General features: G+C 47.4%; 1 protein-coding gene across 8 annotated transcripts in view; it reads left to right on the forward strand.

Annotated features, from left to right (window-relative positions):
* The window catches only part of Tspan5 (tetraspanin 5), a 163599-nt gene that overhangs the window by 124737 nt on the left and 19538 nt on the right, over positions 1-19324 (forward strand). For all 8 annotated transcript variants that reach the window (XM_087627899.1, NM_001004090.2, XM_087627909.1 and 5 more), the window contains 1 exon segment: positions 2053-2103. In XM_087627899.1, coding sequence (XP_087484025.1) covers positions 2053-2103 — 51 coding nt within the window.

The raw sequence follows: 19324 nt of genomic DNA on the forward strand, positions 1-19324 counted from the left end.
TTCAAAGCACGTGTGCTGGCTGACTTTATGTCAGCCTGATACAAGCCAGAGCCATTTGGGAATGGGGACTCTGAACGAGAAAATGCATCTACAAGTTTGGTCTGTGGGCAAACTTAAGTAGGCAAGTCTGGGGAGGCATTTTCCTAATTCATGATTGATGCGGGAGGGCCCAGCTCGCCTCGGGTGGTGCCACCCCGGGGAAGGTGGTCGGTCCTAGATTATTTTAAAAAGCTGACTTAAGCAAAGCAGTAAGCCCCGCCCTCCTTGGCCTCTGCCTCAGTTCCTGCCTCGAGCTCCTGCCCTGTCTTCAGTGATTGGCTGTGATGTGGTAGTGGGAGGGAAAGAAACCCTTTGCTCCCAGGTTATTTTCAATCATGGTGATCTATCCCAGCAGTAGCAAACTGACCATGACAGCACTTTTGAAGTAGCTTCCTTGGAGCAAGGGTTGGGAGAATAGAGACTTCCGCCCCCCCACCCCCCACCAAACTGAAGAGACATCGAAACTTTTTTTTTACTTTTTCTTTTTTTATTATATATATATTCTTATTTACATTTCAAATGTTATTCCCTCTCTCGGTTTCCCAGACATAAGCCCCCCCATCTCATCCCCTTCTCCTTCTACTATGAGGGTGTTCCCCTCCCCATCCACCCCCCTGAAACTTTTCTGTGGATACTTAAAATATATTGGACTCTCTCTTATTCGTTTGCTTGCTTGTTTGTTTGCTTTTTGAGCTCTGGGATGTTCTATTCTTATAAATAGGGACGCATTTCCGAGTGACTGATTACCCTTTCTGCAGTCTTCCTCCACTTGGATTTCTTGTCCCCTGCCTCTGAAGTGTCAGAGCTCCCTCCTGTGAACAGCAAGATCTTGCTGGGTGGGTGGGATTCTCAGACTTCCCTGAACCTGGGGAATAACCACCTCCCACAGCTGTGCTCTTCCCGATGCCCTCTCTGCAGAGAGCTTTTCTGACATTTAACTTAATCAAGATGTTAGGAAAATAAACGGTGCTCTTACACCGTCAGACCGAAACCGCTTGTCACCCCGCCTCCACCACTCCAGTGTTTGGAGAGGAAACTCAGAGTCTCTGTGGAGTCCAGTCACGTTCAGTCCTGACCCTGGCTTCTTTGTGGGTGGGCAGCACTGTCTCATTGCCACCTGGCCTTGGGCAGCCCAGTTATAAGACATACTGGTGTTTTCAGTACTGCCAGGGGTTGCGGGGTTGGGATGATACCATGCCTTTTAAGCCACATTTCAGTTTCAGGGTCATTAAAATGTGAAGGGGAAAATGTGCATCTCAGGGCCGACCGGGTATAGTGAGAACCAATTAAAGTGGGAAGCCCGTCCCACCTCTGCTTGCATCATCGATGCCCCTCCCCCATCCTCAGTGCCGCTGACTGAGCTGCGAGGAAGTCTGCCTTCATTTGCTGTGCATGTCATGTGTGTGCCAGGTTTTATATGGGGTTGTGGGACACGCTTTAGACCGGGGAGAGTAATGGAGGCCCTTGGAACCACAGTTTTAGTGTCTGAAAAAACAGTCAGGATTATTTGGATCTTATTGATCACAGGGAGAATAGGAGAAGGAGTGAATGAAGGGTTGGTCAGAGGACATGGGACTCCTGTGTTCTCTCTCTTACCTGCTCCACTCAAAATGGATCAGTGGGACAGAGATCGCTGCACCTCTAATGTGTGCCCTGAACGCTCATGTCTAATGAAGAGTAGTATAGATTCACGCACTCAGCCTCTCCACTCCAAACATTTATTTCATTCAAGATTTTACCTAGAGATTATAAGTCATGATTATATGGGTTCCCACCCCTCTCAATGTTACAGTAATTTAAAGCAAGTTGGCAACGGTATTTCTTTTCCTAGCTAATTCAGATTTTCTTTTTTTTTTTAAAAAAAAAACTTTTCTGGGTTTTTTCCTTTTGTTTTGTCTTGTCTTGTTTTTCTGATCAAGCAATGTAATAAAACAACGAATTGAAAACTTATTTGCTCAAGTAAGAATGTGGTGCTTTCCCTGAGACTTACCCCGATCTCCTCTTTTCTTTCAGTTTTTGGGAATAACGTTTCTTGGAATTGGACTGTGGGCGTGGAATGAAAAAGTAAGTGGAACTCGACGGAGAGGAACAGGTTTGGTTCAAGGCCGTGTCTCGTCTCGAGTGTTTCCCCTTGATCTTCGATCAGCACAGGGTTACAAACAAACCGTTGTCTAAGGAGAGGAAGCATTCTTCAAGTCTGTTTGGGTGTCTCAAATGATCACGACATCAAAATAATCAGCAGAGGCTCAGCGCAGTGAGTGTGTACAATGGAGGATGTGACTGGGCCTTGACTCCAAGCCATAGCCTCACCCAGCCATGATGACCTCAGTCTGCTTATAAATGTCACCACGTGACCTGTAACCTTTCATCCTCCTCTCCCGCCTTTTGAACCCTTTTGGAAGATGACTTAAATGATAAAAAAAAAAAAAATGGCTTTTTATTAGGCCGTGTGGTGGGACGACGGAAGCCAAATATATAAATTTATGTTTAGATATCAGATAAATTCTTCACTGATACTAAAGAACTCAAACAGGCAGCCAATGGTCGTAAATATCAAGAAACGCTCAAAGTCGATGGTCACGTATTGTATAGAAAAAGGAAAATCCAGACATATCAAAGGACGGATTCCAAATCGCAGTGATGGCTGGGTTCTGGGCTGTTTCCGTCCTAAGCTGTGCTCACCCTTGTCTCCACCGTGCTCTCATCTGCGTATTTAGATTTTTCTCTGAATTACCCATTTTAACCAGTGAAATCCAAAAGTGGGAATCACCCCCTCTTTCCTCCCTGGTTGAGAGTAAATCACTTGTAGTGTGCTTCAGTTACACAGTGCTCTTACTGTCTCCCCCCTTGTGAGAATGAGCCGTGTTGGAATTTCGGTCAGTGGTCTGGCAAACACAGGAGTTAGCTTATTCCTCAAGAAGACCTTTCTCTTACCTTGTGGGTATTTGTCTTTGTGAGTCTGGATTTGCTTGAAGACAAAGGTTCTTTTGGATGTGTTAAATGTATTAAGAGCTGTTATTTGTAAATAGACAAGAGGCCCAAACCAGGGCTTCAGCCAAACTAAAGGCTTTCAGGTGCCAATGAGAGTTTGACAAGTAGGGGTCCTCTTCCAGACGGACCCAGGAAACAAACTGGGAGTGAAACCATAGAGCACAGCGGGTGTTACGCAGTGGTAGAGCATAGTCTGGAGTCAGCCCTCGACATTGTGTAAAAGGGGACATGGATTCTGTTGGTAAAATGGGCCTTGTCAGGCATCAATGGGAGGAGAGGCCCTGGGTCCTGTGAAGGCTCGATGACCCAGTGTAGGGAATGCCAGGCAGGGAGGCTGGAGGGAATGGGTGGGTGGGTGTGGGAGCACCCCTCATGGAGGCAGGGGGTGGAGGGGTGGGATGTGGGTTTCCGGAGGGGAAACCCGGAAAAGGGATAACATTTGAAATGCAAATATAGAAAGTATCCAATAAAACGAAAAAAAAAAATGCTTGTCAGATGAACATGTAGACCTCAGTTCTTCTCCACACGGATGACAAAAGCCCAGTGTGGTGGCACGTTATTTTTAATTCTCTGCTGGAGAGGTGGGAACAGGATCCCTGGAGCCGGGCTATGGAGCTTCAAGTGCCTGTGAGAGAGCCTGTCTCAACAACATGAGGTGACAGCAACCGAGAAAAGACACCAAGGCTAACCTCTGGGCTCCACATGCATGTCCAAGCATGTGAATGCTGCAGACTTGCACAGCACTCCAAATATGTGAGTGCAAATGCGTGTGTGTGTGCACACACACACATGCATACACACACAATGCAGAAAGGTAATAATCTATTAAAGAATAAGGAGAAAAGGCATCACTCCTTACTTATGGAATGCTTCTATAACATATAAAACAGACTATGGAGAATGTACTACTGGCCAGCAAACAGTAACCTTTTGAGACAAAGCCTTCCTTACACAAAGTAAGACGAATTAAGTTTCCCGAATGGATAAGTTCATCCGGTGAAACTTCTCTGTTGAATACCAATCTTCTCCTGGATCGTGGCTAGCTGCCGCTTCATCCCAGTTAAGCCTTGGGATTTGTCCTGGTGGAATCTCAGAAATTCCCCTCTTAGAGCTCTCTGTTTGGTTAAATGCCAGATAACACAGCTTCTTACGACTCCTTTAATAAGAGCCCATTTCTGGCAGCTTTGAAAAAGATACTGGAAGGCATTAAATGAACTAATTGTCCATTCTTGTAATAAACAGGGAGTGGCTCATTTTGAAAGGGTTTTTTCCTCTTTATGAAATACAATTATGTTTTCATTTCATTGGTTGCCTCACTTATCTTTTCTGATGAAATAAAAAAAATTACAAAATTGGCAGCACCTCCCAAATACACGGGATGCCACCGTGTTCAGAAAAGGACGACACATCAGTCCTTTGTCAGGGCCACTGCCGGTGAGTAGGATATTTGTCTTGAGAACGGAAGCTACATGGTCCAAGTCTCTCAGCGACTGCCCAGCAGAACTTGATGAGCAAGAGGAGGGACTGAAAGTGTCCAGCCATACGGTAGCGCAGTCTTGGCCCACAGCTCATGGGTCTGGACCGCTGACACAGAGCTGTAGCAGGGTGTGGGGCAGGGTTCCCGCCTCATGCGGGTTACAGTCCGGAAGAGATAACTTGATGGAAGGAGGTCGCTGGTCAGGAACTGCATCCCAGTACCAGCCAGAAGCATCGAGTACCAGCTACTTAGAGAGTGGCAGGAGACCAGTGTCTAGCATTCTACAGTTTGATCGTTCTCAGTGAGGACTGAACCCAGGACTTTGTGGATGATATGCAAATGCTCTATTCCTGAGCCCTAGCCCTGAGATGTCACCTAGCCCTTTTAGAGGTCACCAGCCTTCTCGAGGAGGTGGCTCTCAATGATGTAAGAGAGATCTACATAGAACCAGGTTGAAGATGGTCCAGGAGGAGGGATGACCAGTACCCTGTTGACTCCACCTTCCTAACCACAGAAGCCCCTTATCCAAGACCTTGGAGTCTTCACAGGTCCAGGTCTCTGGTTCAGAGCGAACTCCAGTCAGGCTGAGGGTAGGGTTGAACTTGCTGAGTGAACGTCAATTTTAGTTGGTAAACCCCAGACAAAGCGGTGCCATTTCGTTTAAAGGAGGAGGCAAGGACTTTGACCTGAGTCAAAGCTGGAATGACGTTAACGCCTCTGTGGGGATCAGATTTCCTTAATATACAGCACTGTAAACACGCTTGCATGGAGAACAGAAGCAGTGGAGGCAAAAACAGCCACCCTTCAAATGCAGCTACCTGTCGTTCACATAGCAGGAGAATGCTAGAAATGGTTGCTAAGTAGTTTTATCTAAATTCCGGTTGCCCTGGAAGATACAAAGACTGGCTGTGCCTCCAGGGGAAGCTGGGCTACACTGTTTCCTGTGATCACAGGATCTGCTCCCTATTAGGAAACTTAGCAGTTACCTAGCAGGGGTCACCTCTCCAGCACCCTGGGCGACATGGAGCTGTGGGGAACTCGTCACTTCCAATAACAACAATAACATCGCCTGTGATGGATACTAATGCTGGGTCCGGGAAGATGAAGCAAAGAGTTTGAGTTCTCAGACGCACATGCGGGAAGGGTTTGCGTACACTGACAAAAGACATGAGTCCGCTATCACCGAGGTCAATGCTGAGTGTGTACACTCATAAAAGACATGCGTCCGCTGTCAGTGCTGGTGGGAGTGATTGTGCATTTAAGAGTTCCCGCAGCACCCTACTCCCGCCGACTCTGTATTTGGGATACTTTTACTATTCAAATCTGTTTTCAGTCAGATTAGGACCATACGGATTTTTACTGTGTCAGGTCTCTCCTGTTAGCTCTCGGGGGTTTTCAGGATAGAACTCTGCTTCCTTTGGGGTAAGCAGGCAGAGCATCTTTCCTCCGGGTGGTCCTCACATGCTATGGGCTGGAATCCCACCACCGTCCTCTTGGTCATGCTCCTCTGGCCTCCCTATAGTATCCCCTTTTCACCACTGAGATCATACTTGAGGAGCCATAGAATGTGGCCTCCTGGGGGCTGGAGAGATGGCTTAGCAGGTAATAATACTTGCTGTTCTTGCAGAAGGCCTGGCTTCATTTTCCCAGCAGCTACACGGACGTTCACATCTTCCTGTAACTACAGTTCCAAGGCATTTGATATATATGGTCACATACATAATACATACATACATAATACATACATGCAGAAAAAGCATGCACAGACATAAAATATAGATAAATAAATCTTTAAAATTTTTAAGTGTGTTTATGTATGTGTGAGTATGAGTGTATGTATGTGTGTGTATGTGTGTATGTGTGAGTGTGTGTATATGTGTGAGTGTGTGTGTGTATGTGTGAGTATGAGTGTATGTATGTGTGAGTGTGTGTGTATGTGTGAGTGTGTGTGTATGTATGTGTGAGTGTGTGTTTTAAACAGGAAATATATGAACTGTGTCCCTTTTACATTTTCGGGTGTCCATGGGGTTTGAGACCCTCTGTCCATCCCTGAGTCCACAGCTTGCTTATCAGCTGGCTCGCTATGTGACCCACACCTCTATCTGGGTGCACATAATCATGCCCACAGTGAGGCCACCTTTGCCACTTCTAGAGCCCAAACCTTTCATCTAGAAGGACACCCTTCTACTCAGTGCGGCTCCGGCCGCTGTGATGGCTTGTATATTCGTGGCCCAGGGAGTGGCACTGTTGGGAGGGATGGCCTTGGTACTCTCATCAGACCACCTTTCCCATCCTCTCTGTCATAGGCAGCGTCCTTCGCTTTGTTGTCCCTCCATATCTTTGCCCAGGAGCTTAGTTGAACCTCTGCTTTCTTACTGAGCCCTTACTGGGTGCCCCCACCTACCTCCTTCTCATGCACAAACTGAGTGTGGTTTCCCATCCATGGGGCTCTCAGACACCCATCATAGATCGGGGACCACGGTGCCTCACTCCTCTCCTTCGCTCGCCTGATTCTAGGTCATGTTTTCCTGGTTTTCTTTCCTCACAGTTTGCTAATTTCACCTCACCTCCTTGACGTCTAAATTTTGGGGTGCCTCTGCCCTGAGACCACCTCTGCGTGTATCTGCAGAGGCCAGGAGGGGTCATCAGATGCCCCAGAACTGCCCGATGTGGGTGTTGGGAACTGTACTCGGGTCCTCTGCAGAGCAGTCTGTGCTCCTGACTGCCAGGGCCGCTCTCCTGAGTGGCACATGTTAGTGTGATGCTCAAGAAATGCTCTCCCGGGGCTCGGTTGACGATGTGCTTCCCTGGGGTTCTCAGGGCCCTGGGGTCCATCTCCGATACATAAACCAGATACGGTGACCTATACCTTTAATTCCCTCACTCTGGGGTGGATTCGGGAGGACCACGAGTGAAAGGTCATTCTTGGCTCATGCAGTTGAGGCTGCATGAGATCCTGTCTCAAAGAAAGAAAAAGTGGGAAATGGGAAAATGAGAAAGGAAAAAAAAAATACTGTTCACACAGGGCACGGTGGCGCATGCCTATAATTCCAGCACTTGGGACTTGGAGGTAGTGTCAGAAAGATGGCTATAAATTTGAGGTCAGCTTAGGCCACATAGTAAGATCCAGTGTTAGGAGCAGTGATAAGAAATAGGATCTTTGAACCATGAGCGAGGAGATGAGCGCCGGCTACATTATTTTAAGCACTGGGTACTCCCTGGCCTCTGTCATTAAGTAACATAAGTCAGCAGTTCCCTAAGCTCGCCAGTGAGCTGTTTTCACACTTCGTACCACAGAAAAGGAGGTGAATACACCTGGTTTGGTTCTGATGTCTGATATGAGTAGCACCGACTTTGAAATAGCAGGCTTGTAAGTTCTGGGAAATGGCCTCCTACTTCGCTTGTTAGGAATGGGACATATAAGATTACCTTGTTTCGTGGGAGAATTAGGTGTCTTCCCTCCCCCGCTTCGTCCAATTCTCTGTTAGTACTTGGTTCCCGGCAGGGCGAGGGGAGGGTTGCCTTCCCGACTGTCTCCAAGGGAGGGTTTTACGACTGTTAACAGAGGACAAGAGGACTCCACTTCCCAGAATAGGAAAGAGCCCTTCCGTGATCCTGCCTGTGCCTTTTGGGTTTCCAGTGTCCCCTGCCTTCTCTAACACAGCCCCTGCCACTTGACAGGCAACTCCTTGAGGACAGCACTTGTCATTCAGTAGGGCCTGCCAAAAGGACAGGACTTAGAGCTCAGAAGCCATGGGACCTAGACACAAATCCCTACCAGGGAAGGGAAGGGGGCAGATTGACCTCTCTCACTTTCTGTTTCCCCTCCTGGATTGCCCAGCTGGTAGGTTTGTCATGTGGGTGAAGTAATGCAGCCCCACCCCCACCCCCCAGGGCCTGACACACTCATGCTCAGCAGGGTGGTTCTCAGGACAGGGGCCTTCTCCACCACAGGTCCACCAGCTGCTTCCATAGTGCCCAGCCACTGCCCACACACAGAAATGGCTCCTGGGCTTCCCTCAAAGCCTGAGTGCCTGAAGGACTGGTCCAATCTCACCCTAACACTCTCTTCTGTTTTCAGCATTTGTCACACACAGGGACCCTGTTGACCAAGTCATTTCTTGTCTCCACACTTGCTGACATGGCCTCCCATTTCCGAGCACATGGCAAGCACTCCGGGCTCTCTGCCCGGTGGCCTCTCCCTGCAGACAGGCTGTGGGCTGTCACTGAACCTTACTCTAAATGCCCGCAGCTGATAGAGTACTTGGCATCAACTTCAGGCTGCAGACTAAGACAAGATAATATACTGCGGGCTAAGTGACTGATGATAGCCCTTCGTCCCTCACAGTTCTGAAGGCTGGCCGTCCAGATCAGACGCTGGCTATCCCATTCCAAGAGAAGGCTGTCACCCGGTCTGTAGACGGGTGAATCCTCCTTGCATCTGCACAGGGAAGGATGAGAGAGGGTGGGCTCTGGTCTCTTTTCAGAGGGACCCCTGTCGTGTCATGGGGATTCCAGCCCCATAACCTTCTCTAAGCCTAATATCCTTCAAAACGTCATTGTCAATAGTCGGCAGGGATTGTGTTTCAACATATTAATGGGCTAGAGAGGTTTTCAGTCCCAAACCTTATTGCTATTTCTGTTTAAACATTCTGTTTAAGACCAGAATGCTCCTAAGTATATTTCCTTCTTTCTGAATAGTTACAGGAAACAATCTGGCAAGTGGCAAGGGACATGGGGACCTTAGAATGTGGGGACACTTCTGGTAGAGCTCTGTCACTAGTGTGGGCGGGGACCGTGTCTTCCCTACCTGCGAGCAGTGCCAGCCTGGGAACTTGGCCCAGCTGCTCTCCCAACAGCTGCTTGGCTGCAAGATTTTGTGTAGGCTTTCGCTGAGGTATTTATGACACTGGGTCCTGGTTTCCCTACTCTCTACACACCAGGCCATACTGTGATGGTAGGCCTGAGAACTTCCGAACCAGAAGAGGGAGGGAAGCATCTCCACGCTCACAAGGGCAGGGGAGACGGGGATGATTGTACCCCTCTCTGTCTCTTCAAAGATACCTCATGAAGATTTTTGTTTGTTTGTTTTGAATGTGCAAGAAAGGATTACTTGAGTCACGCTGATGAACTTTCTTGACAAGGTGAAATGGAAGGAATATTAGACCTTTGAAGCAGCTTGCTCTCCTGCTTGTGAGCTCTTCTACTCGGTATGAGCCAAGCTGCTCTTACCCCATCACGTCCCCTGACAGGCTCTCCTGGCACTCCTCATCCCCGTCCTCTGCAGCACTTCATCCATCCTGTAGATGGACGGAACTGCTTTGCCATGGCACATTCTTGGAGGGCCTTCGATGTGTTTCCACAGTCCCCTGCCTGGTCCTTCTGTGGACATCCTTCAAAAACACATGTCTGAGTCTCCAGGAGCACCCCCTCTACGAGTAGCTGCGTGCTCTTTGAAATGTCGCACCTGCCCTTGTGAGCCCTCTTCTCCTGGTTCGGAAGTTCTCAGGCCCACCATCGCAGTATGGCCTGGTGTGTGGAGAGTAGGGAAACCAGGACCCAGTGTCATAAATACCTCAGCGAAAGTCATCTGCCCTGGGTCTGTGCGCATTTCATACGCCTGCCTCTCTGTCTCTCGTCCGGCAGTTGGGAGGAATGTGCTTGTGTATGCAAAGGCGGGAGAGCCCCAGACCCTGGGGTGCATTCGTGCTATTTTTGCAGCTCTTCTCTGTGTGGGTTGACAGAAGGAACTGCAGCCTGCCAGGTGGCACACAGAGGCCGCTCTGTGCTGGCGCTGAGGAAAACCACAGACACTCCTGAAGTGCATTGGTGTGGAGCACACCACGGCTTTGTCTGCCTTTTTGTTTCTGGTGCTTGCAAAGCAACCTCTTTGAAGAAGAAGTTGTTACCCAGAACAGACTCCTTTCTTGCGGAACCATGAGGGAGAAGCTGCTTCAGCCATGGAGATAGCTGGGCAAGCTAGGTGCTGGTGAGGGGGTGGGGACAAAGGCTGGTGGGTGTTTCCACACTCTTACTGAGACATACTATGTTCATCAAGCCGTCGGCCAGCCGGAGCTCACGGGGACAGACTGGAGTTGAGCAACCATAGGAAGGTCATTGCAGAGTTCTGATTCCAACGGCCACCGTGTACTGTCAGCTCCCTGGCTGCAGAAGTAGCCAGCTTCTGCCTGTGCAGGGTCCCTGTGACTTCTCTGTACTTTTGCTGTGCCACGGGCCACTGGGTACCCATAGACACTTTTACCTAGTCCTGCTTCTGTTCTCTCCTGGTTTTCCCCTCTGCCTTCCTCTCTACAGCTTCTATTATTTTCATCCCCTCCCCGTCCCACAAAGATCCAATTAGCAAGCTCCAGGTCCTGGTGCCTCACTGCTCGAAATCAACAGAGCGGCCTGAGATTTCCCTAGGCAAGCACTTGGATCAAGTATCACCTCTGGCGGCATGCGTGTGTGTTAGAATTTGTCTCAGGGTTTCTGTTGCTGAGGTAAAACATCAGGACCAAGAAGTAAGCTGGGCAGGAAAGGGTTTATTCAGCTTCCGCTTCCACATTGCTGTTCATCACCGAGGAAGTCAGGGCAGGAACTGAGGCAGGATCTTGGAAGCAGGAGCTACCGCAGAGGCCAGGGAGGGGTGCTGCTCACTGGCTTCCTTGCCATCGCTAGCTCAGCCTGCTTTCTTATAGAACGCAAGACTGCTAGCTCAGGGATAGCTCCTCTCGCGTTGATCGCTAAGGGAGAAAATGCCTTACAGCTGGGTCTCCTGGAGGCATTTCCTCAGCTGACCAACTAGGCTCCTTCCTCTCCAATGATTCCAGCTTGTGTCAAGTTGACACACAAAATCAGCCAGAACATCCTTCCTCTCAGACAGTCCTGTGGATGAGGTGGCTTCCCCTTGTTCTAACGTGACAGTGATGTGGACTATACAGCCTGCCTGGATTCTTTTCTGTGCCAGGTACTCACTTAGCAGAGTGGTCGCCTTTACTTGATTTATTTCATCCTCATAATAACCTTGTGGTATGTGGAATAATCTCACAGATGTGTAAAGCGAGGCTCAGGCCAGCGAGGCAGCCTGCCTACCGTCACGTAGGCTGTAAGTAGAGAAGCAGAGATACAAAACAATTTTGTCAGATGAAAGATACTAACAAGTGCTGATGAGGATGCGGAGAGGGAGTCCCTGCACAGTGTTGACAGAAATATAAATTAGAACAGCCATTGTGGAGGAAGGAGTAGGGTCCCTCAAAAAAAAAAAAAAAGAATTAAAGGTTGGACCCATGAGAAATGGCATATGCAGGTAATCTGAACACCTAAGAGGCTACAGCAGGAGGATCACAATGAGTTCCACCCCTGCCTGGATTGCACATTGAATTTGAGGCACATTTTAGTTCAAATGAAGAACTAGAAACAGAGCTTCCGTGTCCGGGGAGGTGACTCAGGGGGCGAAGTGGTTACTATGCACGTACAAGGTCCTGAGTCCAGATCCCCCTGTAAAACCAGGACAGGTGGCATACACCTAAGTCTAGTACCGGGAGACAGAGGCAAGATTCCAGGGACTTGCTAGACAGTGTAGCCAAAATGGTAAACTCCAGGTTCAGAGAAGGTCTTGAAAATAAAAAGTGATGGAGAAGCAGTTGAAGAAAAGAGTCTAGTGTCAGTGCCTGGCTTCTGCAGACTCCCACATGGCAGGCAGGTACACATATATGTTTACATATACCTCACATACATAGCAGGAGGGCACACATATATGATTATATATACTTCACATACATAGCAGGAGGGCACACATACATGTTTACATACACTGCACATACATAGCAGGAGGACACACATGCATGTTTGCATACACTGCACATACATAACAGGAGGGCACACATGCATGTTTACATATACTTCACATACATAGCAGGAGGGCACACATGCATGTTTACATATACTGCGCACACACATAATCATTTGCCCCAGTGATTCTACTTCTGTTGTAAATCCCAAGAAAGGGAAGTCAACATATTGTAAAGAAACCCATACTCATTCCAGCACACTCAGAATAGGCTTTAAAAACAACCATCTACCTGCCTATCAGCTGGAGTATGAATAAAGAGAATGTGGTACACAGACACAGTGGGTCACTATCAGCCGTAAAGGGAATGGAGCCCTATGGTTTGTGATAGCATGGATGGAATTGGAGGATTATTTTGTCAGTGAAATAATCCATGTACATAACAGGAAAAAAACCCTAGATGACCTCACTCGTATTTGAGTTGATTTGTAGAAACATAAGAAGTTGACTTAGAGGGGTTGGGGATTTAGCTCAGCTGGGTTTGGTCCCCAGCTCTGGGAAAAAAAGAAAAGAAAAAAAAAAAAGAAGTTGACTTAGAGAAGCTGAGATTAGCATAGCAGCAATAATTAGGGGAGTAGGGAAGGTTGTGTCGGGGAAGGACTGACCAGTTCTAGGTGTGAGTCAGAAGTTCCGGTGTTCCCCGTGCGATCCGTAGTGACCATAGAGTACACACCGTGTAGTGTAGAGAGCTGCACAAAAGGATTCAATTGCTCTGACCATGAAGAAATGTTAGAGATAGGTGTTTGCCTCGAATTAAATACAACAGTGTGTATATTTGTGGACACGTTCTGTGGGGATCCCATAAGGGCACACAAACTTTATGTTTCTAATAGCTTAAGAGCAATTAATTTTATTATTCTTGAGACAAGGCCTCATATTAGCCCGGGCTGGCCTTGAATTCACTCTGCAGCTGAGGATGACCTTAACCCCTGAGCCTCCTGCCTTCATCTGCCAAGGGTCAGGATTATAGGTGTTTATACTCCTTCGCCCATTTATGAGGGGCTGCAGCGCCAACCCAAGGCTTCATAGGTGCTAGGCAAGGTCTCTGTCAGCTGAGCTGCACTCCAGCCCTCAAAGAAGAGTTTGTAAACTAGCTAGTGTTTGTCTGGTTTACTCTCCATGTTGTGTTTAGGCTCACGGGGAAACTGCAGATTTGACTACTGTGTGCAAGAGGGTGTCTCTAGAGTGTTCTCTTCACCATGGTGGCACAGACTTTTGTCTGAGCTGCTGGAATACCAATCTGCCTTATAGCTGTCTGTTGGCAGGTTCTGTCAGTATTGATACTGCTCCAGACACATTCCCCGATTGTCTTCCTTTTCGACACATACTGGTGTCTGCTGAGCTCTGGCCCAATACACTGAGTAATGAAAGCCTGTTTTTACAGGAGGGCCGTGTCTTTACGGCTTCAAATTGATATTCCAAAAGCTAGTTGTCCAGTTTCTGGGAAGGCGGTTTGTTGAAGACACTCATTGCTTTCACCTCTGTGATTGACTGATGTGTACCTCGTGTTTCTAGCTGCGCTTTATGTTACAAATGATTTGGTTTTCCTCTCCCACTTGCTGGGACAGCCACAATCTGGGCCAGATTGCAGGATGAATATGAGGCAAGCTTATGAATGTGTCTGTCCAGTTTATATCAGCTTCTATTATTATGATCTTAATATTCTGAATCACACACACATGCACATACACATGCACACACACACGTGTACACACATGCACACACATGTACACATGCACATACACATGCACACATACATACACACGCGCACACACATACACACATGTACACACATACACACATGCACACACACACACACACACTGACCACCATTGTTTTCTCTTATTCTCATTCCTTCTTTTTCTGCATCTACTTATCATGCTTACTGGCAATAGGAAGTACACGTGACCAGTCCCTCCACGTCTCCCTCCACTTAGACTCAGCATCTCAGGGTGCCATTTTCCACTTCCGCCAAGACCAACATGTTTGGCCTCACTAGCCCCTCCATGCCTGCAGCATACAGGTAGAAAAAGGGTAAAATCTGTCACCTTCCAGTGCTAGCCCATGTGTGTACTTATAATGTCAGCTCTAGCCATGGGGGACAGTCGCCAGAGGACAGTTTGTGCTCTTTTTGAAAAGTAAGTTTAAAAATGTAAAAGTTAGTGTTTAAACTCGAAAGCCCAATATTCAGCTTTGCATGCAGAATTAGGCTTAAGCCGTGTTAATCTTACTGGTCAGTCATGTAGCCACAAGGGTTGCCAGGCTCCGTCCAGAGTGCCCCTCTCTGATACTGCAGAGTTGAAAGCCAGTTCTCATGAATGAGACAGGACCAGTCTTAATTGCTGTTGGCAGGAAACACCAGCTAGGCAGGAGCAGTGACCAGTTCAAATGTAGTACTTCTCTCTACCCCTCGTCCGATGCCCCTAAACAATACTCCCCCCTTTCCAGCATAGAGTGTGAGCTTTAAGACATTGTATGTCTCCTTTAAAGTTTTCAGGAGTCATCAAAGCAGGATTCTTTGGGTCAAGATTAAAAACCCAAATAGAACCTTTTTTTTCTTTTAATCCTTGTTAGGTTTATTTTTTCCCTCCTCTTGATATTCTGTTTGGTGTTTTGAGGCAGAGTCTTGTATGTTCTGGCCTTGAATTAACAATGTAGCTAACTATGACCTTGACCTTTTTTTTTTGTTCTTTTTTTTTTGGAGCTGGGGACCGAACCCAGGGCCTTGTGCTTCCTAGGTAAGCGCTCTACCACTGAGCTAAATCCCCAGCCCCGACCTTGAACTTTTAATCCGTGCACCTCCACCCCAAAGGGCTGGGGCCACAGGCTTGCACTCCCACTGAATGGATGGAATCCTCCCTGCTCTTGTGGTGTCTTCTTGAGCACCTCCTTTATATTTCTTCTCCTTGTGGTGTAAATTAGCCCGACACGTGGTCACATATGGCTACGTGGTTCTTGGTGTGCACTTTCATAGCTCTAGTCCCCAGAAAGAAATGCGTGTCATAAATGTCTGCATCCCAGTAGAGGGACTTGAGGCTTCCCTGCTCTCTGGGGTGGGCAGGGCTCTTGAGAAGCTGTTGAGCACTGACCAGGATGAAGAGGATGAAGAAGAGGAGTCCCCACGGAAGAGGGTGGGCTCCACGGGTTTCTGGTAACCAGGTGGCTGCCGTTTCCTCCTCACACGCTCCTCAGGATTTACTGCGAATCTCAGCACCTACTTTACACTTGGCTGACCTACCTGTGACTTTAGATGTGTCCCTGGCTCCCATCGCTTTTGTAGTCTAAAATCGGGAATGCATGCAGGTTGTTTGGAAGTCCTGTGTCATCAGAAATAGACCAGTTCTCTGAGGCAGGTGTTGATGCACAGGTGGGAGCTTCAGCCTGCTTTCCCTCCACATCGAGGAGTCTAGCCTCGTTCCAAGTGACACACTGAATACAGTATATTCAGTGTGAAGTACTAAGTATGGATGTATTATGTCCTTCCCAGAAAAAAAAAGGATAGCTGTGTGAGGTAATGAGTGTTATATGGATTTATTCATTCCAACACACACACACACACACACACACATACACACACACACACACACACAACTTTAAAAATATCCGGCTTATTAGGTAATACAACTTTTATTTGCTATTTATATTCTGGGAACACCCCCCATCTCTCCTCTCTCTGTCTCTCTCTGTCTCTCTCTGTCTCTCTCTGTGTCTCTCTCTCTCTCTCTCTCTCTCTCTCTCTCTCTCTCTCTCTGGTGTGTGTGTGTGTGTGTGTGTGTGTGTGTGTGTGTGTGTGTGTGTTAGCCCCAGGCTAGTTTCAGAGTCTCTAGCCCAGGCTGGTCTCCTACTTGAGACCCCTGCTTTCGCCCGGATGCTGGGACTGTAGGCATGTGCACCACAATAGCAATGCATGTAAGGTCATCTGTTCCTATGGTGTAGTTTTTTTTTCCCACTCTGGGGAGAAAAGTCTGAATTAATTTACAACTGATAACAACCTGGGTGTGTTCCGAGCCCATCAAAAGTGAAGCCCTCAGGGGGTCCTCCCTGTGCTGCACAGAGCTCCCCAGCACTCGGTGGTACCTGTCTCCAGCACTGTCTTTCCCTGGAATTCAGAATTAGATAAGGAAACTAGGCCCTCAAATTATCACCGTTTCCATAGAAACAGTTGAAAGCCCCTCAATTAAAAGTGTCCCTGCAGGCTAGGGGGAGTATTCAAATGAGCTGCTGGAAAAGCCAAGTTGTTCTCAAAGTAAAGCCAAAGCAGAGAGGACAGGGGAGTGAGGATCTGCTAGTACACTCATTGGGGTCACTGTTGTTTTTTTCCATTCAGGGAAGAATTTTATCTTTCATTTGGAGCATGTTTGTTGGCTTTGGCAAAGCCACCTAGATAATTGTCCTGTTATCTAAGCTTTTTACGCTCGCCCATGGATCACTGAAGTGTTTGAGGACAGTCTGAGCTTTGCTGTGAATGTGAGTCACAGATAAAACACCCATTTTTTTTCCTTAATTAATGAAATCCTAGAAGAATCCTAAGTTTGGAAGAGCCCGTAGACCATTAAGAGCGAACTCCCCACCCATTTGGGAATCTTTCCTACAATATAGTAACAGAGGTTGTTCACAGAATGCTTAAAAAAAGAGAGAGAGATTTATTTATTTATTTTAAATGTATGAGTGTGTCTCATGAATGTATGTCTGTTTGCCCCATGCGTGATGCCTGGTGCCCTCAGAAGTCAAAAGAGGAGATTGGATTCCCCAGAACTAGAATTCTGGGTGATTGTGAGCACCGAGTAGGTGCTGGGTCCTCTGCGAGCACAGCACGTGCTAACCACTGAGCTATCTCTTCAGCACCCCCCCCCCCTCACGTTATCCCACCAAGCATAGCATTCAGTGTCCATTGTCAGAGACTGCTGGGCTACAAATGGCTATTTAGGATGGAGCCTATCAGAGTGTGGCGGTACACACTGAAAGTCCCAGTACTCAGGAAGCTGAAGCAGGAGCATCATGAACTGAGGCCAGCTTGCGACACCTGTAGAAACTTCAAGAACATATGGGATGGGGGGTGGTGCATTAGAGAAAGAGGAATTGAAGAAACATGGAACAGGCGGGAGGAAGGGGAAAAGACATCCAAAAATCTGTGATGCATTTTCCTTGATGTGTTTGTGTGTGTGCACATGTGTGCACGTATGTGTGTGCGTGTTTGTGTGTTTAATGGTAAGTGGTTAGGGAGATGACTCAGTGGTTAAGAGGACTTGTTGCTCTTCCAGAGGTCCTGTGTTCAGTTCCTAACAGCAACATGGCTGCTCCCAACCATTTGTAACTCCAGTTCCAGGGATCTGACACTGTCTTCTGACCTCCGTGTGCATGTGGTGCCCATACATGCAGCCAAAACACTCATGGACATAATAAACCTAATTTTTAAGATAAAATTTAAAAAGACAGTAATTGTATTCCTGCCAAGCCAGGTGAGATCTCTGTTTGGAAGTAGGCCGTAGAGACTGCAAACCCAGGGCCTAGCTAAGCCAGCACCTCCTGGTTCCAGAAGTCACAGAGAAAAACTGGTTGCAGCAGCACACGCCTGTACTCAACGCTAGGGAGGCAGAGAGGATGTAACCTTAGGGCTCGTTGGCCAGCCAGTCTAGCTGAATTGGTGAGCTCCGAGCTCAGTGAGAGCGGTTCTCAACAGCTAAGGTAGATCATGATTAAAGTTCAACATACTAGTCCACAAATGCAGGTGCATACACACGTGCGCGCGCGCGCATCTGTTTGTTGCCTCAAGAAAAATACTTTATCATCAGAGACAAAAATCTGAGGATGGAAGGGTTTTTCAGCCCTGTGGAACTGGAAAGAAATCAGGGTATATCAGAAATATCTGACAAAGATAGACGTTAAACCACCTAGGTGGAAGAGCTAAAGAAAGTTCCCTAGTACTGATTAAAAGAAGTCACAATTTGAAACATGTGTGCACCAGACATGTGCGTACCTAATTTTATAAAATAAACACTGTTGGATTCAAAGAGGTTAACCTCGCCCTGTAATAGTGAGTGATGTCAGCACCCCACTCTCCCCAGTAGGCAGCCAACAAACCCCGGAAACTCTTAAATTAAACGACACAGGTCAGAGGGACCAGGAGCCATCTGTGGAACAGTTCTCCCAAACCCTGTAGATCACACATTCTCCTCCAGAGCTCAGGGAACAGTGCACACTGCCCCACCGCAGTGGGATAAAGCTAAAAACAAACAGCAGGAGGGACCGGAGAGTGTGCAGGGCTGTGGACACAGAGCGACACACTCTTGGACAATGGTACAAGAAAAGTGGTCCTAAGAGGTGAGTTCATAGCTACAAGTGTGTACACTTAGAAGCTAGAGCTCAGGGGCAGAGAGATGGCTCAGCAGTCAAGAGCAGTGGCTGCTCTTCCAGAGGACCCGGGTTTAATTCCAGCACCCTCATGGCAGCTTGCAACTGTAACTCCATGTCCAGGGGAGACGATACCCTCTTCTGACCTCCATGGCATGAATGTGGAGTACAGACAGACATACAGTCAAACAGAGCACCCGTACACATCAAAAACATTTACAAATAATTTTAAAAGAAGAAACCAGCTAATGGTGCAAGGCAGGGCCTTGGGAAAACAAGCCAAACATAGAACCAGTAGATGGAAACAAAGAGTCAAGATCAGGGCAGAAATTAATGCTATAGAACACTAAAATTACAAAGAATTAGTGAAACAGATCTTTGGGAAAATAAACAAGATTCACAAGCTCTTAGCCAAACTAACCAAAAGGAAGTCGGTGCAAATTAATAAAATTAGAGATAGAAAGGGAGGCCCTGTAATAGACACCAATGAAAGTCAGAAATCAGTAGCCCTAAAACTTTTAGAAATGAATTTCTAGACTCATATGTCCTACCAAAACTAAGCTAAGTTTAGATAAATAACTTAGATCTATTTTTTAAAATATTCAGACAGCAGCAAC

The sequence above is a fragment of the Rattus norvegicus genome, chromosome 2 (assembly GCF_021556685.1).
Source record: "Rattus norvegicus strain SHRSP/BbbUtx chromosome 2, alternate assembly SHRSP_T2T, whole genome shotgun sequence".
NCBI lineage: Eukaryota > Metazoa > Chordata > Mammalia > Rodentia > Muridae > Rattus > Rattus norvegicus.